This window comes from Takifugu flavidus, chromosome 15 (assembly GCF_003711565.1).
Source record: "Takifugu flavidus isolate HTHZ2018 chromosome 15, ASM371156v2, whole genome shotgun sequence".
NCBI classification, from domain to species: Eukaryota; Metazoa; Chordata; class Actinopteri; order Tetraodontiformes; family Tetraodontidae; genus Takifugu; species Takifugu flavidus.
Window position 1 is genome coordinate 14,457,004 of NC_079534.1, and position 24,142 is coordinate 14,481,145.

The 24,142-nt window shown below is 51.5% G+C and overlaps 1 protein-coding gene across 6 annotated transcripts in view; it reads left to right on the top strand.

Moving 5' to 3' along the window:
• The window catches only part of LOC130538454 (zinc finger protein 521), a 78,692-nt gene that overhangs the window by 52,557 nt on the left and 1,993 nt on the right, over window positions 1–24,142 (top strand). For all 6 annotated transcript variants that reach the window (XM_057056056.1, XM_057056054.1, XM_057056058.1 and 3 more), the window contains 2 exons: window positions 9,652–9,783; window positions 15,128–15,243. In XM_057056056.1, the coding sequence (XP_056912036.1) occupies window positions 9,652–9,783; window positions 15,128–15,243 (248 nt within the window). The remainder of the gene's footprint in view (window positions 1–9,651; window positions 9,784–15,127; window positions 15,244–24,142) is intronic.

Here is a 24,142-nt window from a genome sequence, read left to right on the forward strand (position 1 = left end):
GCGGAGCCCTCCACTGGGACTGTATTACTGAAGGCTTTTCTTCTCTGCCTCCGTTTTATTTTTTTGGGGCGGGGAGGGCAAAGTTGTGAGTGAGTATGTGTGTGAGAGGGGGTGTTGAGGGGTATAATTGAGAGCACAGAGGGAGCCTCGTCTCTCCATCTTATGATTTGGAGGTGAAGACAAGCGCCCTCGGGGGCCCCCTGTCAGAGCTTTTGGGCGCACACAGTGCAGACTTCAATAAAAACACACAAAAAGAATTCCCCCACAAGGGCGCCTGGCTGAATTGCTGACGCCAATGTAAAAGATTCCGCTTTCTGTGAATCATTTAGTACGCAACCCTGAGCTCTGCTCAACGTGACAATGGGAGGAACACCTCCCCTACCTCACCCCCGGCCTCCTTAGCATGAAAAAATAAACCCCCCAAATTGCAACAATACAAGAGAATGCTGACGGTTTTTCACACACATTATTTCACACATCGATCACCACTCCTCCATCTTCTGTTCCCCCCTCCCACCCCGACTCCTCTTTTCTTTCCTCCTCTCACTATATTCCTGTCATGACAAATGTCAAACACAGTCCGTTAGGAGTGTAGGGTGGTTTTTTTTATTTTTTTTCCCCGTCTTTCTTTTTGGCAACCGAGCGGAATGTGTGCTGGGACAAGACTGCTGCGGAAGCATCACATTGGAGCACCAGCATCAGAAATCTCTGTGAAAGTAACAGAAATGTTTGAAGGTGTTGTCACAAGCTCACAGGTTCCAACTGTTTGTGTGCACCTGAGGGAAATAGTGCCTTCTCACCCCTTTCGTCTCCACCCTCCCTGTTGTTGTTTTAAACTTATTTCTCTGTTTAGTTGTTATCACTTTTTATTGTAGTTAAGAACTCAGCGTGGTCGTTTTTTTTTGTTTTTTTTGGTGCTGGTGGGAGGGGGGGGGTGTTGACAGAGGGGGTCGGTGTTGTACTTGGAGTTAAAATTAGAGGAGTCGCTTTTCCGTGCGACTCGGAGACATGTCATCTTCCAGGAGCGACGGGGAGTCTGTCAGTCACAGCCATGGTGTGTTTTAATCATCTCTGTCCCACTTGGAGATGTGCTGACGGTTAGAGTGAGGGTTCCCTCCCCTGGACAATACCACCGCGCTACAATCTCACACGCTCTGATGTCAGACGTAGCAACCAGTTAGGAAATATGAGACGTTTCTTCCTCAAGTTAACGCCACAAATTCAATGGGGGAATCGGGCGACGTCTGGTGAGTTTGAAGACGTACCACGAGTGCGTTTGAAGGGTTTTGTGATCTTTCAAACGTGTGTGACAGTTGGAAGGAGATTGGCAACAAAATAGCTGGAGTTTGTCACTATAATGAGAGGAAGAGGCTGATAGAATAATCAAAACCTAAGACATCTTTGAAGCTTAATGAACGAGGGCTCCCCCCCAGCGAGCAGTAATAATAGTGTTTTGTAATTCTATAGCCCTTTTAATAATGCTCTAAGGAATTTTAAATAGACATTTCTTTGTGAAGTAAAGTAGGTTACGCAGCAAATTATAGTTTCCATAATGACGGGGGGGGGGGTGCCTTTACAGGACCAGCAGCATATAGCCTCACTTCCAGGAACGTGCTGCAGAATTGGGCTGCAGATTCTCTTAACCTGGTAAAGACGGGCCACTCCCCCCACCCCCGCCCCCTCCTGCAGCTTGCTCTCCTTTAACCCCAGCCCCCATTTGTGCAGACTTTTCCCAAGACGCTGTCTCTTGTTTCTGAGAGCATCCTCTGACAGTCTTAATGGACAAGCAGTCTTTCTATAAGGCCGGGAGAGCTCTCACTGGAGGGAAAAAACAAAACCACGCCGGGCACATCTGGGAGGAGGAGTGTTCGCTTGTCTCCTCGGCTTCACCTGATGTTGTGAATTTAAACCTCCAAGTGTGGCGTGATCTCCAAAAGCTGCCGCTCAACGACGTATGTAAAGGCTGCAGAATTTAAATCCCGATGATGACGTCCTCTCCGACGGCACGTGGACTGAGGAGATTAACGCTTTGAGCGTTTAATGCTCATCAGAATGACGCGCACCTCTAAACTGGGCTTTAAACACAAGTACTGAGAAAAAATATTCCTACAAGCCCCCGAGCAATTAGTGCAGCCGCCCGCCTTTGTCCACCTACCCATTGTGTTCTTTGTACAAGAAATTCTCTTATACCACCACTTACTCCATCCTCTGAGACACCATTGGAAATCCAGGGCTCCGAGTTGAACCCACAGTTGGTTTAAGTGTAATGAAATGTATGTCATGTCTCTGGCTGGCTCCCTCTCGGCCTCCCCTCACCCCTGGCCCCCCTGAAAGCACTGCCTTTGACAGGGAGGCCTCTGTGGCTTCTTCTGCAGTGATCTTTACCCTCTTCAGGTCCCGCTGACTATTCCAGGACGTCCCTGCGATTTGAGGGGCGACTCGACCGTTGGCGCGCGCTTCGGAGCGTCGGCCGAGGAAGGAAAATAGACAGACGGATGGAGCGGAAGCTCCACACGCCCTCGGCCTTCGGGAAATCTCACTGTATTGCCTGGTTACGTGCAGAAACAGTCTTTTAATAATGTTGTACAGTATGCTTATTGAAGAGTCGCCTAGGTAGCGGTGCTTATTATGCACGCTGTGGGTCTGGCTCCGTGTTCCATGACTCTTGGGTTCTGCCCGGCAGTAAAACGGTCTCTCCGATTTCACACTTTGGACCGACACCGGCTCACTTCCTGCTGTCTTATTCTTTTCCAATCTGTATGCAGATGAGCGTAAACAGATCTCACACGGAACGACTGCCTGGCATCTGTGCACGTGAATGCTTATCAGGCTGTGTTTGCCACTTACCTGAAGCTTCTGCGACTGCGCGCGTCCGTCCCCGCGTGTGCACCCGTGCACGGAGCCGTGTGTCTGTGCATGGATATTGCAGCTTGAAGAGAGTGTGCATGTCCACTATATTAGACAGAGCGTGCGGGGGGGGGGTGCTCAGCGTGTGTGCGCTGCTGTCTGTTCGGAGCTCTTGGCGCCAGCAGGGAGCGCCATTCCAATTTACCCATCAGCCGCAGAGGCGGGGGGTAAAAGCGCGGGGCATCACTGTCGGAGATTTCACATTCGAGGGACAAGATTACCAGTCAGGGGACCCCTGTGAAGAGGTGATGAGGGAGGGAGGCAGCGGGGGTGCGGCGGGGGTGGACGGGGGAGAGGTGAGAGGAGGGAGGGCCGTACGACTCGGTGCCACCCTGGAGTCCGCGGCGCTCTCTTTTCCGGGGAGCGCATCTGCCAAGCTGCACATCTGTTTGACACCAGGCGCTGTGGCGTGTGGCAGTCGGGGGCTGTTTGGGCCCCCTCACGTCTCCTCCCTGTCCTCGTGAATGGGGGGGGCTCGGATGGCGACAGGAAGCACTCACAGAACGGTGGTATTCACAACTGAAGGACCGGAGCAGCGCTGCTGATTGCAAATGAATCCTCTTTGTCTGCTTTTTCCATCCGCGATTTAATGTCTTAAAAAGGCTAGAAAATAAGGCTAGCTCTGAAAAATCATCAAGAAAAGTTATTGCGGCAGTCTCCTGCTCGCTCAGCCTGCGTTTGAGAGGCAGCCAAGTTCACCATGGCTGCTCCAGGGGCCCTGAAGCCTGTTGGGGAGGGGGGACATTCCAAAGAGTATAACTCATTTTTAACACCCTTTCTGCTGCCATTAGTTAATTATATGCAGGTGTTTTCCTTTCTCATTTTTTTTGTAGGTCTAATAAAAATGAAACTATACACAAAGCCAGATCAACAGTGGAAAGGAAGGGAAAAGAGTGTGGAGGAAGTGGCTGAATGTGCTGTGTGAAGCAAATTATTGCCCCATGTAGATTCATCAGTTCTCCCCGCTGGATTAAGGAAGGACCTTTCTAATGAAGTTCGCCCCGTCAAAATGAAGGGACTAATTCTGATTTAGCTGAGGTAATGAACTTCCCCTCTCCTAGTGAGAGCAGCACCATGGGGCGAGAGAGTGTGTGTGTGTGTGTGTGTGTGTGTGTGTGTGTGGAGGGGGGGTTGTGGGCAAGTGTGGTGAGAAAGAGGCAAGATGAAGACGAGACGGAGGAGACGCGGTGTGAGACAGAGGCGAGAGTGAAAGCGAGGTAGAGAGTGAGGAAAGAAATATGCAAAATGCTCGTCTTGTATTTGCTGAGATGTATTAAATTTCCAAAGCGGCTGCCTGTGTTATATAAAATTATGCTAATGTCTTGTTGCCCGCTGCGAATGGCGGCTTGCTGGTCTTGAGCATGCGTGGCTGGCCGCTACACGGCGCGCACTCAGTGGGACTCAGCTTTTCTATTAAGGAAAACCTCTAGACACCTGATGATGAATTCTCGCTCACCAAATGTTCCCCTTTTTTGTCTCGAAAATATGAGCGCTTTTCTAAATGACTTTGGAGAGCCTGGCGTGGCACTTGGCGGCCCGCGTTGAACAGGGGAGAAGGGGGTATTGGAGGGGGTCCCTCTGCAGCAGGCTAAGGGAGTCAATTAAGGCAAGCACTGATAATTATAAGCCGGCACAACGCAGGGGCTGGCTAATTGTACTGTGTTCCATGCCGCGAGCCCAGCCGAGGGGCCTCCCCACAACACTCTCTTTCGCCGCTCCTTTGTGTTGACCACAGACCCCACAGAGCCTCATACCTCAGCCTGACAACGCCACGGTGACACAAGGGGGGGGGGGCGTAGCCGTGTGCCCACAATTAACTTTTTACATTCAGGCCACTTAATCTGAGACAAAAAAAAGGAGACTCCGGTTACATTCCAACCTCATTTCCTTTGTATGTTGTTCCCAACGTTCGCTGAGATTAGGTCACAGAAAGTGCGGGTGCTTCATTAATTCTTACCTGATATCAGTATGTTATATTCTGGGCACTGGAACAGGCCTGTGCGGGCTAAACTGAAGTGCTGACCGGCGTTGGCGTGGCTGCAGGGAGTTCGCTGCTCCCCTGTTATTCCTATCCACATCCTGCGCTGTTTGTCCCCACCGGGCCTCCGTACCTGCCGGTAGCTGCGCGGCGCCTACACATCATTTGTTAACAAGATTCGCTCGTCTTTGCTGCGGTAACTCTCTCTCTCCCTCTTTTTGAGCTCCTGCTCTGCCTCCGTGACCCGCACACAGCTTTATTTATTTGCTCGTTCGGTTTTTCTGGGCTTTGTACCGAACTGACGATTTTTTTATGCATCCTTTCGTCTCAACCTTTTGCAAGCAAGAGTAAATTTAGTCCGATCATTCTGACGCGTGTAGCTGCCTTTATACTCCAGCAATTAAAGGTTTGCCTTCGCCTTTGATGCTGCTGCAGATTAAAGCCGAATGTTGCCGAACGCTTGCACCCGGGCTCTTGGCAAACACTTCATGTGGAACTCGGAGTCCTTTTGTTTGCATCCTGATGCTTTTGTCCCCGATGTTTTGAGAAATCCGAAAGGTTCTAGTCAGCTTAACCTTTTGCAGCATCCATTCAGGCGTTACGCATGTTTATCGCCACAAAAGAAGGCAGGAAAAAAAAAAAAAAAGGCCAGTCTGATGTTTTTACCTCTGCCCGTTTAGCCGAGGGAGCTGTGAGGCGGTTAATGTAGGCGCTGAGCGGCTGATCCTAGCATGAGCCTAGCCCTGCTCTGATTAGCACCTCCAACGAGCTGCCATGCATCAGAGCTGACAATCTCCTAGAGACATGTTCCCCCAGAATCCTTTGCTCTGGCTGTGCGCGGGCGTCACCACTACTGACATGTCACAGCCAACGATCTTGCTTCAACCCTCCTCCTCCCTGTGGAGGTTGGAAAGCAGCATCAGGCGTGCGCTGATCCCGGGACCCCGACTTGTGGGCTTCGGCGCCTCTTTAAGCTTCCGCTGCATTTTTCTCTCGGCAGAAACTGGAGACCCGAGTACGTTTTCTTCCTCCTGCCTCCTTTAATTTCTGCATTTTCTCATTCAGAGACAGGAAACATATACGAGTAATTTTGCCCCCAGGTGCCTGTTCTCCAATCAGTTTAGGTCAGTAGGGAGTCGATCCCTTCCTGCACCCACCTACTGGATTCCAACCCCCATCCGCAGCATCCAGCGTAATGGGCCTCGTGGTATTTGTCAAATGAGTTTGTTCCTTATGAGCACCTCAAGAGAGAGAACACCACACAGAGGTGGAGTCAATTTGTATTCACCCATAATTCCCTGGGCCTTAATCACTCTGATTTTTCCCCCATTATCTGTTAATGGATAGTTCCCGCGGAGAGAAGAGCGAAGTAAACCCACCTACTGTTTACAGGCCTGAAGCTGTCGACTCCGCTCCCATCAACAATCCCACGGTGGATTCTGTTCGGCAGCCAGTCCACCCAAAGCCAACTTTTCTTGGTTCATTTGTGCTCCAGTTCGACATCCTTGCCGAATATTTTCGAGCAGATGGCAGAAATGTTTTTGCTAAAGGTGAAAAATCCCCACAAACAGAGTCACTTCCAGCAGGTATTTCTCTCCGTACGCCGCAGTTTGTCAGTTTGGAATCGAGCAATTTCGGCGATTTAACCGGACCGGCTTTGATTACGATATTACTTCTACGGCTTTTTCCAAACATTCCTGCCCATTAAATATTCTCAACTGCATCTCCCAGTCGCTTGCTGGTTTCGGCGTGCAACAAAAGTGCCCAGATCGATGTCCTTAATATCGTTTTTTAGAGTTTGGCAACAGAAGCAGCACGCGTCCCTCCACCAGCGAACGGTACACGACGCCCCGGGGAGCGTAAATCTACAGAAAGTATCCGATTTAGCTCTCTCCTGTAGCCACATGCTAAAAGTGATCCCCCAGTTCAGCTGAGTCCTTTCAACAGTTTGCGAGGAGGTGAAGTGGCAGTTTTGGAACAGAAAAGGCTGAGGGAGAGTTTTTAATTAAGCGTTGCCCTCCGTTATACTTAACTACACATTATTCTGGGAGAAGTTAGACTTCCTCAATTACTCCAGAGTCGGCCTTGCTGACAGTTGACGGCCGTGCAATTAAATTCAAAGCAAAGTCAGTCAAACGCCGCCTTTTTTTCCCGCCGCTTTCGACGTTACTGTTGCTAAATCATGCAAGCCCGACCGGCAAGCCGCAGCGACCCAAACACCCTTAAACAGCACATCAATGTCAGCCTGCAGAAAAAGGTAAACAACTCGGAGAAATAAAGACCGTCGGCTTTGAGAGCACTTTCCTTCCTCCCTCCCTCTCTTTCTGCTGTCCTCCACATGGGAGAGATATTAGGCGTTTGTGTTTTAAGGAGCTGTGAAATACATAAACCATGAGCCACAGGAACGCACGGCCCTGTGGATATGCAGATGGGCTTACTTTGCTGGTGTCATGGATGCTTAGAGGGAGCAGGCACAAGAGCAGTTCACATCTAAAGGATTTTCTTAGGAGTGCACAGGGACAGGGTGGTGGCAGCAGAGAACACACGGGAGACTGGAAAACAGAGCTGGAGGAGAGCGAGGGAGAGGAAGAGAGAGGGAGATGAGGTTAGAGAGAGGGATGACAGTCCCCTGTGGCCCTGTAACTATATCCAGAGTCTGCTCAGAGCAGCGAGGGGCGGGGGCCCGCGCAGGGCCCCGCTGATTGGGCAGCGGCGTAGCAGGGCCGGGGGAGTGAGAGGAAGTGACCTCAGCTCAATGAGGCAGCTATAGGGGCGAGTGAGTCGACTTCCTCCCTTGGCTCTCACTAAGAAACAGGCTACCAGCCTCATTCAACCCCTGTTGAACACTGCTGAATACAAACAGGGCCCTGCACGGGCGGCGTCTCACCGCAGAATAATACGGCCGTTACTGTCACTGATGTCTCTGCCGCACGCCCCGCGCTGCCTTTTACCGATTACTTAAGTTTATTCACATCCTGAGCACCCATTACACCTTAAAGTAAATACAAATCATATTTTTATTGCTGTCAAGGACTCTTATTTCAAAAAGCATTAAGCTACAGTGTCATGAGCTCTGCAGACCGAGTAACAATCTGTCACTGCTGCTTCAGAGGCACCTCCATAATGTCCTAAAAGTACCTCCAGGCCTCTCCTCCCTCACTTACTTTAACTGGAGCTGAGGTCAAACGGAAACACAAGGTCCTGATTGACAGCTGAGCTGCGACCCAGCGGGGGGGTGGAAATGTGTGGCCAGAGCTCCGTTTATTAGTCACTAGCATGTGGATTCAAGCCCCAAATGGCAACATTCCTGCTCTTCAGAGGCTTCACCTCCGGACAATGAGGGGAAGTGGCAACGCACCATCTCTCATTGCTTCCTGTCGGTGGGAACAACACGGGAACAACACGCCTGTCGTGTTTGTGTGACCTGCATTTACACATGAACGTCCACTTGTGAGCGATGCCTTAACAACTTTGAAGTGCAACCTGACATTTTCCCTCCGTGCACCTGCTCACGGACCTAAAAACACACATGGGCGCCCACAAGGACAGGCAGGCAGGTGCGTGGTCATCTGCATAACAGAGCGGGCCGGCTCTCCAGAGGGAACGCGTTGGCCGCTGGGGTCGAACGAGGGTTGCGCATATGGCGGAGGAACAGAGCCGCGAACTCTGCAGCAGGCTTGACCTCACGTACGCCATCATACAGACAGCAAGCAAACTGAACGGCGATCAAAGAGGGCAGTGATCCTTCTGCACGGCTGCACGCCGCCGCCCTGCTCCCTCCCCTTCTCTGAGGCCCGCTGCTACATGCAGGATATTGAATATTGAGGAGAACACTGCAGACAGCCCATCGCGACCATAAACAGGGCGTCTATGTTATAGGAAGAAGGAGCGAAAGCGCATGTGGTGGCGGTAAAACGGTTAGTGTGTTTGTTTCCTTTGGCTGAGAGGGACTGTTTCCATCCCCCCACGTCTTCCTGGAAACATCGAGGGGTCACCGAGTTGCAGTTGTCAAAAATTATTCAGCGTGAGTAGAAGCTATTGCTATAGGCAGCGTGGACGCAGGACTGATGCGAAACCCAGATCCTGCTCGCAGGGAAATTTAGGACTAAGATGCATAAAAAGAAAAAGGAATGGTTGCGAGTGCTACGCCAGCATGTCGTTCCCTCCGTTCAGAGGCCTTTTCTCCCGTTTGTGGTAACTAGCTTAACGTCAGGTGTGGCTGGGTTTTGATGGAGCACCAGGCCGAGCGTGTAGCAGCCGTCCCGTTATTGACGCGCTGGAGTCGGCTGAAGCTGAGTCAGCACAAAGCCAGAGCAGTGCACAGGTCCCCCCCCCCCCCCCCCCCGTCTATCCCCATCTATCCAAGCCGCCGATGACATCAGCTGAGGACGCTTAATGCTTGGATAGATGTTCCAGCGCCAAGCCGAGCAGGCGAGATATTCTGAGATAAATTGGAAGAGTTTTTCTGTCCACGCAGTCATTTTCTCTGCACCTGAAATGTGACCCCCTTCTTCAGCTTCCTGCAAGGCTCGCATGCCCCCCCCACCCCCCCATTTCATTTCCTTTAAACCCACTTTAATTTGCTCACAGAAAAATTAAATGCTTTTTAGATTTTAGGCGAGACAGTCCAAAAGATGACGCTCACTGTGTTCAGAGGAGCGGCACGCGCACGCTCCGATGTTTCCGGGTGAACTGCAGCGGTCCGAACGAGGAGCGACTCCCTTCTCACGATGGTTCTGCCTGTTTCTCCTTTGTCTTGTCTGCAGAGGAGGGCCTGAACCACGAATGCAAGCTCTGCAGCCAGTCCTTCGACTCGCCCGCCAAGCTCCAGTGCCACCTGATCGAGCACAGCTTTGAGGGAATGGGAGGAACCTTCAAGTGTCCGGTCTGCTTCACAGGTGGGTACGAGTCCACCGCATCCGTAAAGCGCACGTGAAACGCACGGCGAGTTTTAAAGTCGGCTTTTGTTTAGCCACAAATGTCCACAGATCAAGGCCAAAGAAGTGTCACGAGGTGAGAGGGGGGAGAGAAAGGGAGGGAGCGGTGTGAGGCGGGGGGGTTGAAGGGGTGGGAAAAGAGAAGGAGATGTGCTAATTGTGGATGGCAGTGGTGCTGATAGCTGTAATGATCTCATCTGTCTGTGCGTGGAGGTGGAAGGACCGGACTCCTCCTGAGAGGATAGCGCCCTCCTTCAGTGTCAACAGGGTTAACTATCTCTATAATGAAATCTGCAAAGTCGTTAACTTCAGCTCTTCACTCTTTCTTCCTCCTCAGCTCTTTACTCTTCCTCACACTTTCCCCTTTTCTGCTCATCCTCCACCTTCCCGCCACACTGCTTCCTTTCCAGCCACCCTTTGCTAAAAATAACAATGTCTCTCATGCATTTCAATTAGCAGCACGTTTAGCTTTTTATCCACCTCATTGTCCCGCTCCTTATTCCCCCCCCCCCACCCCCCCCTCTCCATTTACCTGGCTTATTTGCTGTTTTGGCCTTATTTCTCTTCCAGCCGAAGCCTATTGATATTTCCCCGGCCCTCCTCCACCCACCTCACAGGGGTCTGGCCATTTAATATACAGAGCATGCCTCCTTCATCTGAGCCTTCATTTTCCTCCGCTGGCTTTGACAGACAGGTCCCCCCCTCCCCTTTCCCTCTCCCTCTGCGTCCATATCGATCACGGCGCATGAGAGAGAAAGATGTCGGGAGGGAGGAGGGAGAGACAGAGTGCCCCCTCAGGACAGCGGTCGCAGAGCAGACAGACAGATGGGCAAAGGGCTGCGGCGGCGGCGGAGGCGGAGGCGGGCCGTAGAGAGCGTGGACGGGCTGAAAGGCCGCCCCCTGTTGGGGACGGAGGGGACAGGCAGACTAGGACGCCGCTGCACAGAGCAAACCAGGGCGCCGGCTGACAGCTGTCCTTGAATATAATTCCTCAAATTACTGTGTCATAAATTAGAGGAAAGACCTTTACACCGATATTAGTGGAGGAAGCAACACACACACGCCCACACACACACACACTATCAGTAGCATCTGTGTGATGGTTAACGTGTGCAGTCGTTATTCGGCAGCCCTGTTATGTATGTTATGACCCCCCCTCCCCACCACCACCAGTCCTCACTTGTAATGATGATGAACCTCAACAACGTTACGCCGCCGCCGCCGCCTCATTTGAAGCCGCGAGCAGCTTTGTGTCGCCCTTGCTGAAACTTTCCCAGCCTAGTCTCATTCTGCCACACCAGATAAGCACTTTAAAGTCAATTCAATATTAACAACCCCCCCCCCCCCCACTGTTGTCTCGGAGACATGAAAAGCACACGCTAAGAATACCGAGTTAAATGAAGAAAAACAAAAATATTATGGGGGAGGAAAAAAAGCTCCCTACGCCCAACGTGTGCACGTTTCCGCATCAGTCAGGTACAGAATGTGTCTGACTTAATTATTGCTTCAAACCTGGGCGGATCCTGGTGGAATGATGGATCTATTAATTAACCCTCCACCCTCCTGTGACCTCTTGTTCTCATCATCCTGCGTTAATAATGACTATAACACCTCGTCTTTGCTCTGCATAATGCCTTTTACTGCAGTGTTTTAGCTGATTTTAGTGAGGAAAGCAGGATTCTAATGTGCTGGTGTGAAGGCTGGGGGGGTTCATTTAGGCAGAATCACCACAGAAAGTCTGAGCTGAAGCTGTCCTGCGTGATCCCCAACCCCAGTGTGACTGTCAGCTTCTGACAAGCGCGCTAATGCAAAACCCAGACGGAAAAAAGAAGAGGGAGACAAGGAAGACTGGGGGAGGTACGAGGGGAAAAGAAGTTGTAGGCGGTAGATTAGGGGGAGACAAAATAGAGGAGAAAAGGAGACAAAACTTGGAGAAGGTTGCAGCTGCGATGAGATGAAAGTGGGAAACAGGAAGGAGGAAAGAGGAGTGTGTAAGGAAGGGAGGGTAGATGTGGAGAGGTCCATGAGCCCCTGGATGATGAGAGAGAGGCGGACTCTCCCAGGACAGATTTGACAGGTTTCAGAAGTGGGGGAGCCTGCAGCTAGAAGTGTGTGCTGCACCCTCAGGAGCGGCGGTGAGGGCTGGGGTGGAAATTGTGATTGGGAATATGTGCTTAAGACAAACAAATCAGAAGAAAGTGTGTCTGAGAGGCTGGCTGGGCGCGCTCGCCTGGGTGGGGGGGTGTTACTTGTTTAAACTCCAAAAAACTACGGGAGAAGACACAACTGCAGATGCTTCCACCAGTCTGACAGATGCACTGGGGTCGTTGGCCTTTTGCCTCACCCAGTCCAGACCAGTCCTGATCAGCTTATGACTCGGTATCAACTGGAACAGCTGACTTGTTTACGTGGCCTGGATCGTGGCTCTGGGCTCAAGCAGAGGACCAACAGTCTGGGTGAACACATGAAGAGCAGAAAAAGATAAAGCCCCCCCCCCTCTGCACAAACAGCTTAGTATTGGTGCAGTGCTGCCTGCAGAGAGCACCACCCTGCCAAAATAAAGATGAGCCGGGGTCTATAGGAAAGGAGATGGCTGCCATGGGCGGCCCCTGAGATCTAATCAGAGGGCTTAATATCCCCCACAGCGAGGAGACCTTGGCCCCTCAGCCCCCTCAGCCCTGACACCCCCGACGCCCAGCCCGGCTCAGCGCTCTGTTCTGTTCCTTTCCGCTTCCACTCCGCAGCCAACAAACTCCTTAAAGTTCTCTCCCTCTCTCCCTCTCTCAGCAGGGAACGCTACGATGGCTAGCCACTGATCCTGTGGATGTGGTTTGGGATTGTTTCTTCTCTCTCTGTCCTCATTTTAACCCTCCTGTTGGCCGCGGCCCCCCCCCCAATGGGCAGATATGCATGTGGCTCATGCTGCCACGTTGCATCGTTTATTCTTTTTGGACGCTAAAGCCGAAAACGATCGTCAACAAAGTCTCTAGTCAGTAGGAAAGGTGTCCAAGGCTGAAAAGGTCATATAAACCTTGAAAAACCTTTGTTAGGTTTTAGTTTAGTCAGACTGTAGTGTGGAGTGCTGTCGGGCAGATGTTGAGCACTGATTTGACATCGAACTAATAACCTTTTGGCAGCGTTTTAGCCAGACAGCAGGATCAGCATGAGAAGCTTTCCTGTTGACGCTGTTTTGGTGTTTTCGGTGTCAAAATATCATCAGTTTTATGTGTATTTTCTGATCAAAAGAAGGTTTTCCTGTGTGGAATTAATTCTTATGGTATTAGGTCCCATTAACATTTGTAAAGGTTCATTCACAACAAGAAGCACATATGGGCTCAACCCAAACCCACAGGATCTTTAAGACCTGTGATCTTCAACGGTTCTATCCACAGGTTTTGCACTTGCTGCCACATTTGCATGCAAATAAGCTGGAGGACATTACAAGCCCCCCCAATTTTTGTTTGGGAAAATGACCAGAAGCTGGTGTTTCATTTAAGAACATAACTGTGGGTTATAATAAACCGTGCATTAGCGCGTCGGGCGCAGCATCAAACAGGTCGCTTCCTCCCCGTTGGGATAACAAATCCAGTTTTAAAAGTTGAATTTCAGTTTAGTCGTTCCCTACCTGCGCTTCAGGAAAGGGTTAAAGGCCACTGACGGACGCACGGCAGATGAAATTGAAACAGAAACCGACGCAAACAGCGAGGAGCAGCTAGCCTTACATCCCAGTTGTGTTTGGCTCTGTTGTACATTATTGGAAGGCCCCCCAGTCTCAAATCCATTTTTATTTTCGCTGTATTGACTTTTTCCTCCTTTTACCAAAGACATAATGAAGGCTTCCTGCAGCTGCTGGGCCGCTCCTGTCCGGCGTACGCACACAAAACACACAGCGACGGCAAGAAGCCGCTGTTTACCAGCGCATTCCTTCCGTTCAGATGATCCACTCCCCACAAAGAAAACCGCCATCGTTTGTGGAGCAGCGCCGGCACGAGCGCGGCCGTCGGCGAGGCCTCGACCTCGAGCGCAAATGTTGTGCGACGCTCCACAACGCCGGCCGCCGATCCCATATCCTGTTTGTCTTCATATGGCCGAGGTCGTTAGTGGCAGAAACGGACTGTGGAGTGGTTGCTCGTTCATTAGAGGATCTTTGTTCGTTTCTGTTAACATGGCGCCGCGTTCCGGAGACAGCTGTCAGCCGGGCATTCGGGCCGCGCCGGGTCTGCTTCCATTCCGAACTTTTATTTCCCAGGTCAGGTGTGTGACATTCAATGGAGCCCAGCGCGTCCCCAGCGCACGCGGCTCAATAATTAATAACCGCCCTCCCAGGTGAGCTCAAATGGGGACACGATAATGTTGCGGTGGTCGCCGAGGGGCCCGGCGAGCTCCGGCAGACGCCTCACCTTTGGCGACGTGCACTTCCCCCCACCTCGCCTCGTTGCCCTCTGGTGTGCGCGTTGGAAGAGAAGTTATTTTGAGCCGTAAGAAATTCAAATGAAGCCCCCACATGGTAACTTTTCCAGAGCATCCAGACCTCTGAGATTAGACCGACGTCCTAAAGGGTCCAGGATAACAAACGGCACGTTTGAAGTGCTCCGTGGAGGGCGCGCACACACACACACACACACACACACACACACTCACGACACACACAATTGCCTCCCCGTTAGCTTCCTAGCGTGGACTGTAGCTTAATTAAAGCACAAATGTATGTTATATGTTTTAAGTGGCAGCTTGTTGTGTGTTTATATGATCGCGAATGCAGTCGGATTCTGCATGAATAACGAGCACGAGCCCATGAATATTTATATTGTCAATATAATTAGCTATGTAGACTAATGGAGGCCGTGTTTTGCACTTGAAGCCATGCCAATTTTTGTGGTTGTTTATTTTCCTGCTGCTTGTCCCCACAGTAACGCTAAATAAAGAGCATTCATTATTCCCAAAACATTATGCATTCACCAGCTCTAGTGCCATGAATGTGACCACTCTAGTTCTGCTGTTAACATCTCAATTGCTGCCCCCCCTCCACCCCCCACCCCTTGTACAGAACATAAGGTTGTATTTTTTATTGTCAATAGCTTATTCATTTGTTTCTAATTAGAGCCTTTTCCTTGGTATTCGACGTTGTCTGAAATGTACATTTAGAGAGGAAAGTGCAATTATGGTGTGAGGTTGCTGCGGTCGCCCGATTTAACCGGCTCAACCAGGAGGAGCAACGAGCGAAAGCATTCTAAAAAAAAGATGAAAAGGCCTTTCAGACTTTACGCTAACGTCTCCTCTCCCCGTGTTTCTCTTCCACGTGCAGTGTTCGTCCACGCTAATAAGCTGCAGCAGCACATCTTCTCTGCCCACGGCCAGGAGGATAAGATCTACGACTGCTCTCAGTGCCCACAGAAGTTCTTCTTCCAGACAGAGTTACAGGTGAGCCTCGGGCAGGGAGCGGTGCACAGGGGCCGTGGGGGGGGGGGTCTGCTAATCACGCGCGACAGCTAAATAAGCACCAAACGGCGTTCGCCACCCTCTGCCTGTCCCCTCCATCCCAGCTGGGCCGTGAGACTCAGAAGGAATTATTTCAGTGCATTTCCAAAACTCATTTGTGATGTGCAGATATGATTTGATTTGCTTATTAGACCGACGGAGCACTAAAATATCTGGAATTAGGGGATTAGCGGAATGTTCGTTTTTGAAGAGGTAATTACATGCAGCGCAGAGGCAAAAACACAGTTGAGTCAATATGCCTGCAAACTCCCCTCCTAATCATAAAGGAGGCCTCATGGCTAAATATGAGCTCTGTCCTCCGGGACCGCATATCTGCCCTTCAACAAAGTTAGCAGTTGGACTTATGAACTCGCAATGTTAGAGAGATAATCCATTTTCTAGCAATCTCGTTCTCCGGTCCTTGGAGAAGCAGGAAAAAATGAAACGGGCTTTATTGTGTTATTTCACTGTGGTAGTGTTTTCAAGCAGCTTTGTTTTGTTTGGGGGATCTTCTGTGCACTTTTCATGTCCAAATCTTCCACCACTGCCTTTTTGAAATGGAATAATTAGGGTTCCAGCGGTCTGTGAAAGCCCAATCAAGGAAAGCGATCTCAATCCACCTCAAAGCGTTCGCCGGTCTCGGCCCGCGCTCGGAAAACTGGGATTAGCGTGACCGCGTATTAGCATGTAGCCGGCAGGAGGCGTTGATCAGAGCTGATTCTGCTGTTCAGATTGGGGGTGTAAGCGTGGAGGTGCGCGTGTGCCAGGAGGAAGGTGAGTCTGATCATTATCCGCTGGTCATTTGAGCAGCGCAACCCTGAACACCCCCCCCCCTTCCCCCCCCGGGGCAGCGTGCAATCCTCCATCGCCGGGAAGGTTATTCAATAATCCTCGTGCTCCTGTAAACCACCAACATGGCGTCTTTTTACGCACGCCAAGGCCTGCTGTTTATCTCAGCCTCGTCTCTCGCTGGCACGGGCGCGCTCCCTGGCGCTATAGCAACCGGCTGCACGTAGCTGTAAACAACCTGGGGATGTTTTTCCCGGTTTTTGACATTTTTTTGGAGGGAAGTGATCTCCACCTCCCGCAGGTGTTATTTCATGCATGATTCTATTGTTTTACACTCTGCAACCAGACAGGAGTCAAACATGAAAGACCTGTGGCACTTTGTTGTTAAATCGGGGGTTATGAAGGAAGAAGAGGGATGGGGGGGGCGAGGTGATCATCCGGCTCCATCGGTACCACGCCGTGGCGCCGCTCCCGCGCGGCTTCCGCGCTCGCTGCCTCAAACACGCCTGTTTTTTGTAATGACATGTAGCTACACGCGTCTCGCGTTCACGTTCGTTCACATCGGAACGCTTTGATGCTTTGATGTTAAAGGGTGTGGGGTTTTTTATGTAAACTGAAGGCATCACGCCAGGAATCGGGCGGCGCTGTGGCCGTGAGCTCAGGGACTCGTGTTGGGATGGAGACAAAAGTCTGGAAGAACTTTGGCTCATTTACAAAAAACTTAAGGAGGAGACACAAAATCCATCCCGGCGGTCTAAACGAGACAAAGACGCAGGAGACGGTTTAAGGTCTCGTAGCGATTTTTCATTAAATAAAACCAAGAGTCCGTCAATGCCCAAAGATCAGCGCTACACTCATAGTTATTACCGTGTAATAACTGTCTCCTTCACTCTCTGTAGTTGGAGAACAGCGCGAGTTGGAGACTTGTTTTTGTTTGTTTGTTTGTGCTTTCCATTTCCTATGCATCACACTTCAAAATGTCTCCCTGACACGGGGCCGTCGTTTGCCAGTCTGTCTGAAGTGGAGCTGTCTTCCAGCAGGGAGGCGCTCTGGCTGGCCAGCCTCGAGTTTGGACTTCCTCCCTGACACTCTGGCCCACTCGCGGGCTGCCGGGGCCCCTCATCTCTCACAGTAGTCAGAGGGGTCAAAGGGCGCGAGCACGCTGGGAGAGGGGGCTGCGAGAGGGAGAGCTGCCGCGGCAGGTAAAGAGAAGCAGGAAGGATATTTTATTAATTTGCTGCTGAGATCCTGAAACAGACCAAAGGCTGTGACAGGTATCTAGTGCAGCGCACCGCAGCATCCTCCCCCCCACCGCCGCCTCCCCCCGTGAACTCTACCCTGCGAGGGGCGAGCCAATTTTCGGCAGCCTGTCGAGATGGATGATGGGAGAGCATCCGTCTAATCAGCCCTCCCAGGACCCCCCGCCCCGCCGCCCCCCTCAGACTGGCCAGATTGACTGACTCCTGGGCCTGTGTGCCCCAGAATCCAGATTCCAAAAGAGAATAATCTCTCTTGCTCCAACCCCCTCACCCCCCTCACCCCCCACTTTCCCTCTTCTTTTCACGGGCAAAAAAAAAAGGCAGTGAGACACGTAGACCACCATTCTGGTGGAGGGGTCTCCAGAGGACTTCCCTTCCCCATTACACACACTCCCACCCCCTCCATTCCGAGCCGCCCTCTCCCCATTAAAATATGTCTGGATGTTTCACCGTGTGCTGATGGGGAGGGCACGCGGGCAGCAGTGTGGCGCCCGCGCTGACCCCCGACTCCTGCCCACCCAATAAGCAACTCCTTCCTCCGGTTCGGCCGAAAACGACCCTCCGTCCCGTCACAGGAATCTCTCACGGCCGAGGCCACGTTCCGGGGTAAAACTTCGTCAGGAACTTGGTTTTCCCTCCGCGCCGGCGCCAGATACGGTAGCTTTTCACACGTGTGAAAGGAGCTGAGCCGCTGACAATGCTGCTGGGCTGGATTAATTAGCCAGATTCATTAACTGATGGATGAGCAGCATTAGCCGCGGCTTATATCTGACATTTCTCCGACTGCGATTCATCTGGGAAGAGACGCGCGGGTTCAGCGGAGTGCGGCTCCTGGACGTCCGCAATCAGAGGCCGCTCTCCTGGCGACCGCGAGTCCCCCGAAGGCGAGACAATGAGCTTGAAGTAGCGCGGCGGTGACGATTCCCCCTTCCTCCCCGTCCTTCCTGTTCCATTATCGTTCCTCGGAAGTGACACCAGATTGTGAGTCACGTGTTAAGTCGGCGGCGGAAGGATCGCCACGCCGTACCGCCGCTCCCAGACGCCCGCAGGACACGCACCTTTAATTGGAGCGTCTTTTTTTCAAAAAGGATTCCTTCAAAGACGATCCGGAGCGCCGCGGCTTTAATGAGTGCCGAAAGTGACAGGAGCACATCTGCATCGTGCTCCGCTTCCCCCTCACAAATGAGATTCCCGCTCCCCGTGTGATGGCCGTTATAGCCAAGCTGTGACCAATTCCGCTGTTTTAATTAAGCATATTTATTGGCTCCACGGTCAGCAGGTGTAAACAGCAATGCGTGTCGTGGAGTCCGTTTACGAGCGCGGATAAGGAGGGGGAGGGGGGAGGGGGGGATGGACAGTCCCGGAAAATCAGGAGGGAGGTGGAGGAAGGCTTTTAAAGGCTTCCAGAGTTGTGTATCGGATCCTCGGGAGCGTTCTCCTGGTTCCGCGGCTCCTTTCACACAACTTTGCCTTCACTTGTTTAATGTAAAAAAAATAATAATAAAATAAAACTTGCCCCAGGAAACGCCCCAACTGCCCCGCGTCCCAAACGTGCGGCGCCCGTCCCGGGGCGGCGTCTTGACGCACCAGCCGTGACAGCTCCTCGCGCTTCCGTGAAGGTTGCATACACGCGCCTCCCTGCTTTTATATGACAACTTGTTTTCTTCTCCGTCACCTCAGGAGCTCAGATTCTGTCAGCGACTCAAAACGCCGCAGCAGAATGAAAGGAGAGAGAATTAGGCGGAGGAAGAGCGGCGCCGCTCGCCAGACGCCATCCTGGATGTTTAAGCTGCTTTCTAATTAGCTGCTCCACTGTAAACGGGGCCGTAGACACTCTGAGCTGGTGGGGCTGGATCACGATGCTGGTGTTCCAGTTTGGTAGGTGGAGGAGAATTAGACGGCGTGACAGACCTGATGATCCGGGGAGGATCTTCTCCTTCTCCGTGTGTGTCTATACATCTGTGCTGTATGCATCCGCCTTTGTGTGTCTCTCCCAGGGTCTGGTATGTGCATGCAAACACACTGTCTGGAGGGAGACATGACAAAAAAAACTCCCAGAAGCCTTTGAGCTTTCTGTTTTCTGTTTTTTCTTCTTCTTCTTCTTCCTGTGTTGCACCACTGGGGAAAGTTAAATCCAAACAAAGAGGAGACGCTCGGTGTGTTGTGCTAGGATCCATCACTGGCTTGCTTTCTCGAACACGTCTCCCTTACTTTTCTTACTCGACTTTCTCGGCAACTTTGATAAATGGCGTTTAAAGTGCTTCTCAGGAATCCGCCAAAAGTTTAATTTACTTCCTGTTTAGCATTTGCGGCGCACCCACGTGATGGGGTTTTTAAAACGCTAGCATAAATAGCTTTAGATCCACGTAGCTGGGCAACATGGAGGTTTATCATATAATTTTATACATTATTTTCAGTTTCTGACTGGCAGCCTGGCAAAAACTTTAGCCGATATCTTGTTTATCCTGCAGAATTTGGCAGAAAGGATGCGGCATGTTCCGTGTCCTGGCCGGAATGGGCCCATCTCCAGCGGCCTCAGTCACGTTAACCGTCTTCTGATTGGCTCCTCTCTGGTTTGGCGATTGACTCGTGGCGGCAGGAGAAAATTTAGAGCTCAAAGACGAAAAAAACTGTTATGTGATGTGGTAAATCTCGCACCACTCGGGGGTGTTGCGGGTGGGGGGGGGGGGTGCTTCGGAGCATCCCCATAGTCAGAGTCTGTCCCTGACTGAAGTGGTTAAATGTGAGAGTAATTGTGTTTTGTTACTGGGACTGACATGTGGAACCCCACGGACCCCATCTCCCTCCCAGTGACAGGCAGAGATCCTCCCCCCTCGCTCTGTCTAATTAGAGGATGTAGCCCAGGGCTCTTGTCCCAGGAAGGCCCATCCCCCTCCCAAGATGGCTCCCCTAAGAAAGCCCTTAATTGGGTTCTTTAGTCATAGTCTTCATTTTGGCTGGAAAGGCATCTGTGTGTTGCTATCACCTCAGAATACACTCTGTATCACTCTCCTGTGTTTTCTCCCCCCCCCCCCCCCTCGCCGGCCTCCTCTCTATTGCTTTCCTTCCCTCCCTCTCCCTGTCCTCTTCTCTCTCTCCTCACTTAATGAGGCCCCATAATAACACAGCAGTTGTGCAGTTGTTTTGCTACCTCAGTCAAACAGCGGGATCACTACATAGTGTGTTTCTAGTACCATTCGCTTGTCTACTTAGACAGGGTAATGAGTATCATTCGGAGCGGCGCTCCACAAAAAAAACAAAAAGAGCGTTCCGACATTTGGGGTTACACCTCAAAGCACCATTTTGTCGGGATCGTTAGCCGTCTAATCAAGGAATTTCACACGCAACGGATACACGCGTGGAAAAGTCCAGACAAAGGAATCATATGTTTGGAGCTTGTTGTCGAGTCCAGCCCAGCCTGGTGCTGTAAGTGCACGTCCCCGGGCACCGGCGTTCAAATAGGACGGTCTGTTCCCATGGCGACCGGGCTGGCTTCGGCACAGCCGCATTCGGGTCATCCCTCGTCACAGCCTGATAAGTGATGATAGGAGCAAATGGCAGACAGTGTTATTTATTTATTTAGTCTCTTATTCTTTATTGTTTTAATTGTGTTCCTCCACTGTCTAAGCCGGGCATGTGTAAGCCTGGCCTGAGGTCAGAGCGGGAAAGGATTACTCCCCCGGTGGACTGGTCAACAGTAGGAAATGCACAGGGGGGGGCTGAGTCAATACCAGTCCAAGTTCAACACACCAGTGAGCATCAAGGCAGAATGCAGCACTTTTGTCTCTCCACAGCAGCTTATAGTGCTAAGAAACAAGAGCACAGTGGCCGCGCTTTTACACGAGTACCCATGACAACAACGGGCTTATTGATTGTGTTCATCTTACGGATTTCTGTCGCTACAGTTTTGTGGAGCCGGGGAAAGGCCCAGGCCTCTCTGCTCTCTGCTTAAACGTGGCTGATGCCATTTTCAGAGGCTTTAATTAGATTCTTGAGTTATGAGCGCGGCCACGCACGGGTCTCGGCGGCGGCGTGCTCGTGGCGCGCGTTGCAGATGCAGCTGTGCGAGGCCTGCGGTGAGTTAAATCATGGAGAGGGACAGAAAGGCTTCAGTCTGGTGGCAGACGCCACATGCAAAGTACAGTGTTTAGCTAATCAGGCTCCACATTTTTATAAAACACGAGTAGCTTAACTCTCCCTTTTATGTTTGAAAAGCTTTATAATGGCTTTAAAACATCATTATTGCTCACTCGCCTCTGTAACCACTCAATAAAGGTTTAATGTTACATTTGGGGTAACCGCAGGTAGAAAGAAGGCGCAGACGCCGTGTATTCCGGCACGTAACGCGAGCTCTGCGGGTATTAACATCACGCTAATCAAACGTTGTTAGCGATTAGGCTTTACAGCGTCTCTCTGTGATGTTGGACACTACCAAGATTGTCTTTAATACAGAGGGATCAGATGAAAGGGAGAAAGTGTGTGTGTGTGTGGTGTGTGTGTGTGTGTGTGTTGTGTGTGTGTGTGTGTGTGTGTGTGCGCCGGTCTGACGGCCTTTGCTTCGCGGGGCTGATGTAAGAGATGCACCTCTGTTGCCTCACCGGGCACTATCGATGGAGACCAGAGCAATTGGGAATGACATAAAGAATGATTAGTTAATAAATCAAATCCCCAGCCTCCCTGCACACCCCCACTCTCTGCACCCCCCCCCCCCCCGTTTTCTTCTCCTCACCCTCTCAGCAGCAACGCTAAATTCCTCAGACGTGTTGCACCTGTTTGCATGGGTCCTCCAGACCCCTGCCGGATGTTCCCCCTCCTCTTCCACTACCCCTCAGGGCGTTGCAGAAGGGTGATGTAATCAGATGAAAGCGGTGGTTTAACGGTGGCACGGAGCCAGCGAGGGAAGAGCCGGGGAGGAAGGGGCTCGCTCGGAGCCGGAGCAGAGAGTCCTCGTAAGGCAGGAGTGGGTGCGCATTATTGATCAGAGCAAAATTTAATTTAGTGAAGAATCGACTGCTGCGGTTTACCTGAACGCCGCCGGTAGCCGGGCCCCGCAGCAAGCCCGCGTGGCCGGCAGGTGGTTGAAAGGATCCGGGAGGAGATTAAGGGTTGGAGAGAAGGGAAGGAAATGGATGAAAAGGGGAATGGTGGAGTTTCAGGGGGGAATAGGACGGCATTTAAGGAAGGAGCTCAGAAGCTTAATGGAAGGCATCTAATCCTAAATTGCAGCGATTCTGATGTGACACAATTAGTGACATCCACTTTGCCAGGGACTGGACATCGCTGTCGCTTTTAATTTGATATTGGGGGGGGGGGGGGGGGTCTGCAGGTATTTAACTGCAAGTGCTGGCGCGGAGGGAAAAAGTGAATTTCCCTCCCCCCCCCCCCCTTTAACCTTCCAAACTCGTGCACAGAACAGGTTATCACTACTCTGTTGAGTTGACTATCCACAGAGATAAAGGTATCAGTTTCATTTTCTTCACCCCCCCCCCCATCTTTTTTCTTCTCCTCTATATCCCTTTAGTCTGCATGGCTGCCACAGCCAGTAAAGTCGTTTAACACCGTCCTTGAGAAAGCCCTCGCTGAGAAAACTCCTGGCATGTTTAAGGAAAAGGTAGAATGCGGTGTGTGTCAGACAGAGCTGGGACATACGGGGGGGGGGGGGGTTATTCCCCAGAGGGGTTATTTTCCCCTCTAATAGCTGTTACGAGCCCCACATTATATCCAAGGAGCTACATTCCTTTGGGGTCTCCAGACACACATACATTCACCTAAAGGTACCGGCAAACTCACACAAAGGCGCGCACACTCAGTTGAGCACAGTTTTTTTCCCCCTCTGTGTGTCTCAGTTGCACGCGCACACACACACACGCACACACACACACACACACACACTCACACTCTTCCAGTCCTCGCCGCTTTGCTCTCCTCGTGTCAATATCCTGCCATTTGAAGTCACGTACTGCAGGGGCTTCTGGGAGTCGCCGAGGAGCCAGGCTGACGGGTAATGGGCCGCATTCATTAATAAGGTTGCCGTGCTCCTGTCCCTCCTCTGCAACTCCAAGGATGTCTTCACCGGTGGGGTGGGAGGGAGGGGGAGCAATGTGAGGAAAGGGGGAGGAGATGAGGTAGGGTGAGAGAGGGAGAGAGGGAGCATCCCGTTGGGAGTCTCCTCCCAGACTCACTTAAAGGAGCTTTATTTCTGCAAGAGAGGAGCCGGGGAAGCAAAGGACCTGTCCATGGCCGCCTCTTTAAAAAAAAAAAAAAAGAGCAAGCGGGGGCCCCGGCGAGCCGCGCTAACCCTTCCAGGGGTCAGTGCCGCTGCTCCCCGTCAAACAGCTTATTACCCCACCTGTCGGGAAGTAATCGTCCTAGCTGAAAGGAAAGCTGTCAAGGTGTTTAAATGCTTTTTATGGAGGCTGTTGAAAGGGTAAAGAGGGAAGGAATGAACACAAGGCCGGGTTAGAGCGACCCCCCCCCCCCCCCCCGAAGGATCACACACCAACAGGACTGAAGGTGACTGTGCAGATAAACCGCCTCGGTCCAGTTCCAGTAACCGCCTTTGACCGTTTTATTTGAAATAGTAAATATTCACCTCAGCTGGTCCCCGTGTGTGTGTGTGTGTGTGTGTGTGTGGTGTGTGTGTGTGTGTGTGTGTGGTGTGTGTGTGTGTGTGTGTGTGGTGTGTGTGTGTGTGTTGTGTGTGTGTGTGTGTGTGTGTGGTGTGTGTGTGTGTGGGTGACAGGTGTGTTTAGTCCGTGCCAGTTTAGAGAGTCCAAGGCCGTGTTTTAAGCAGA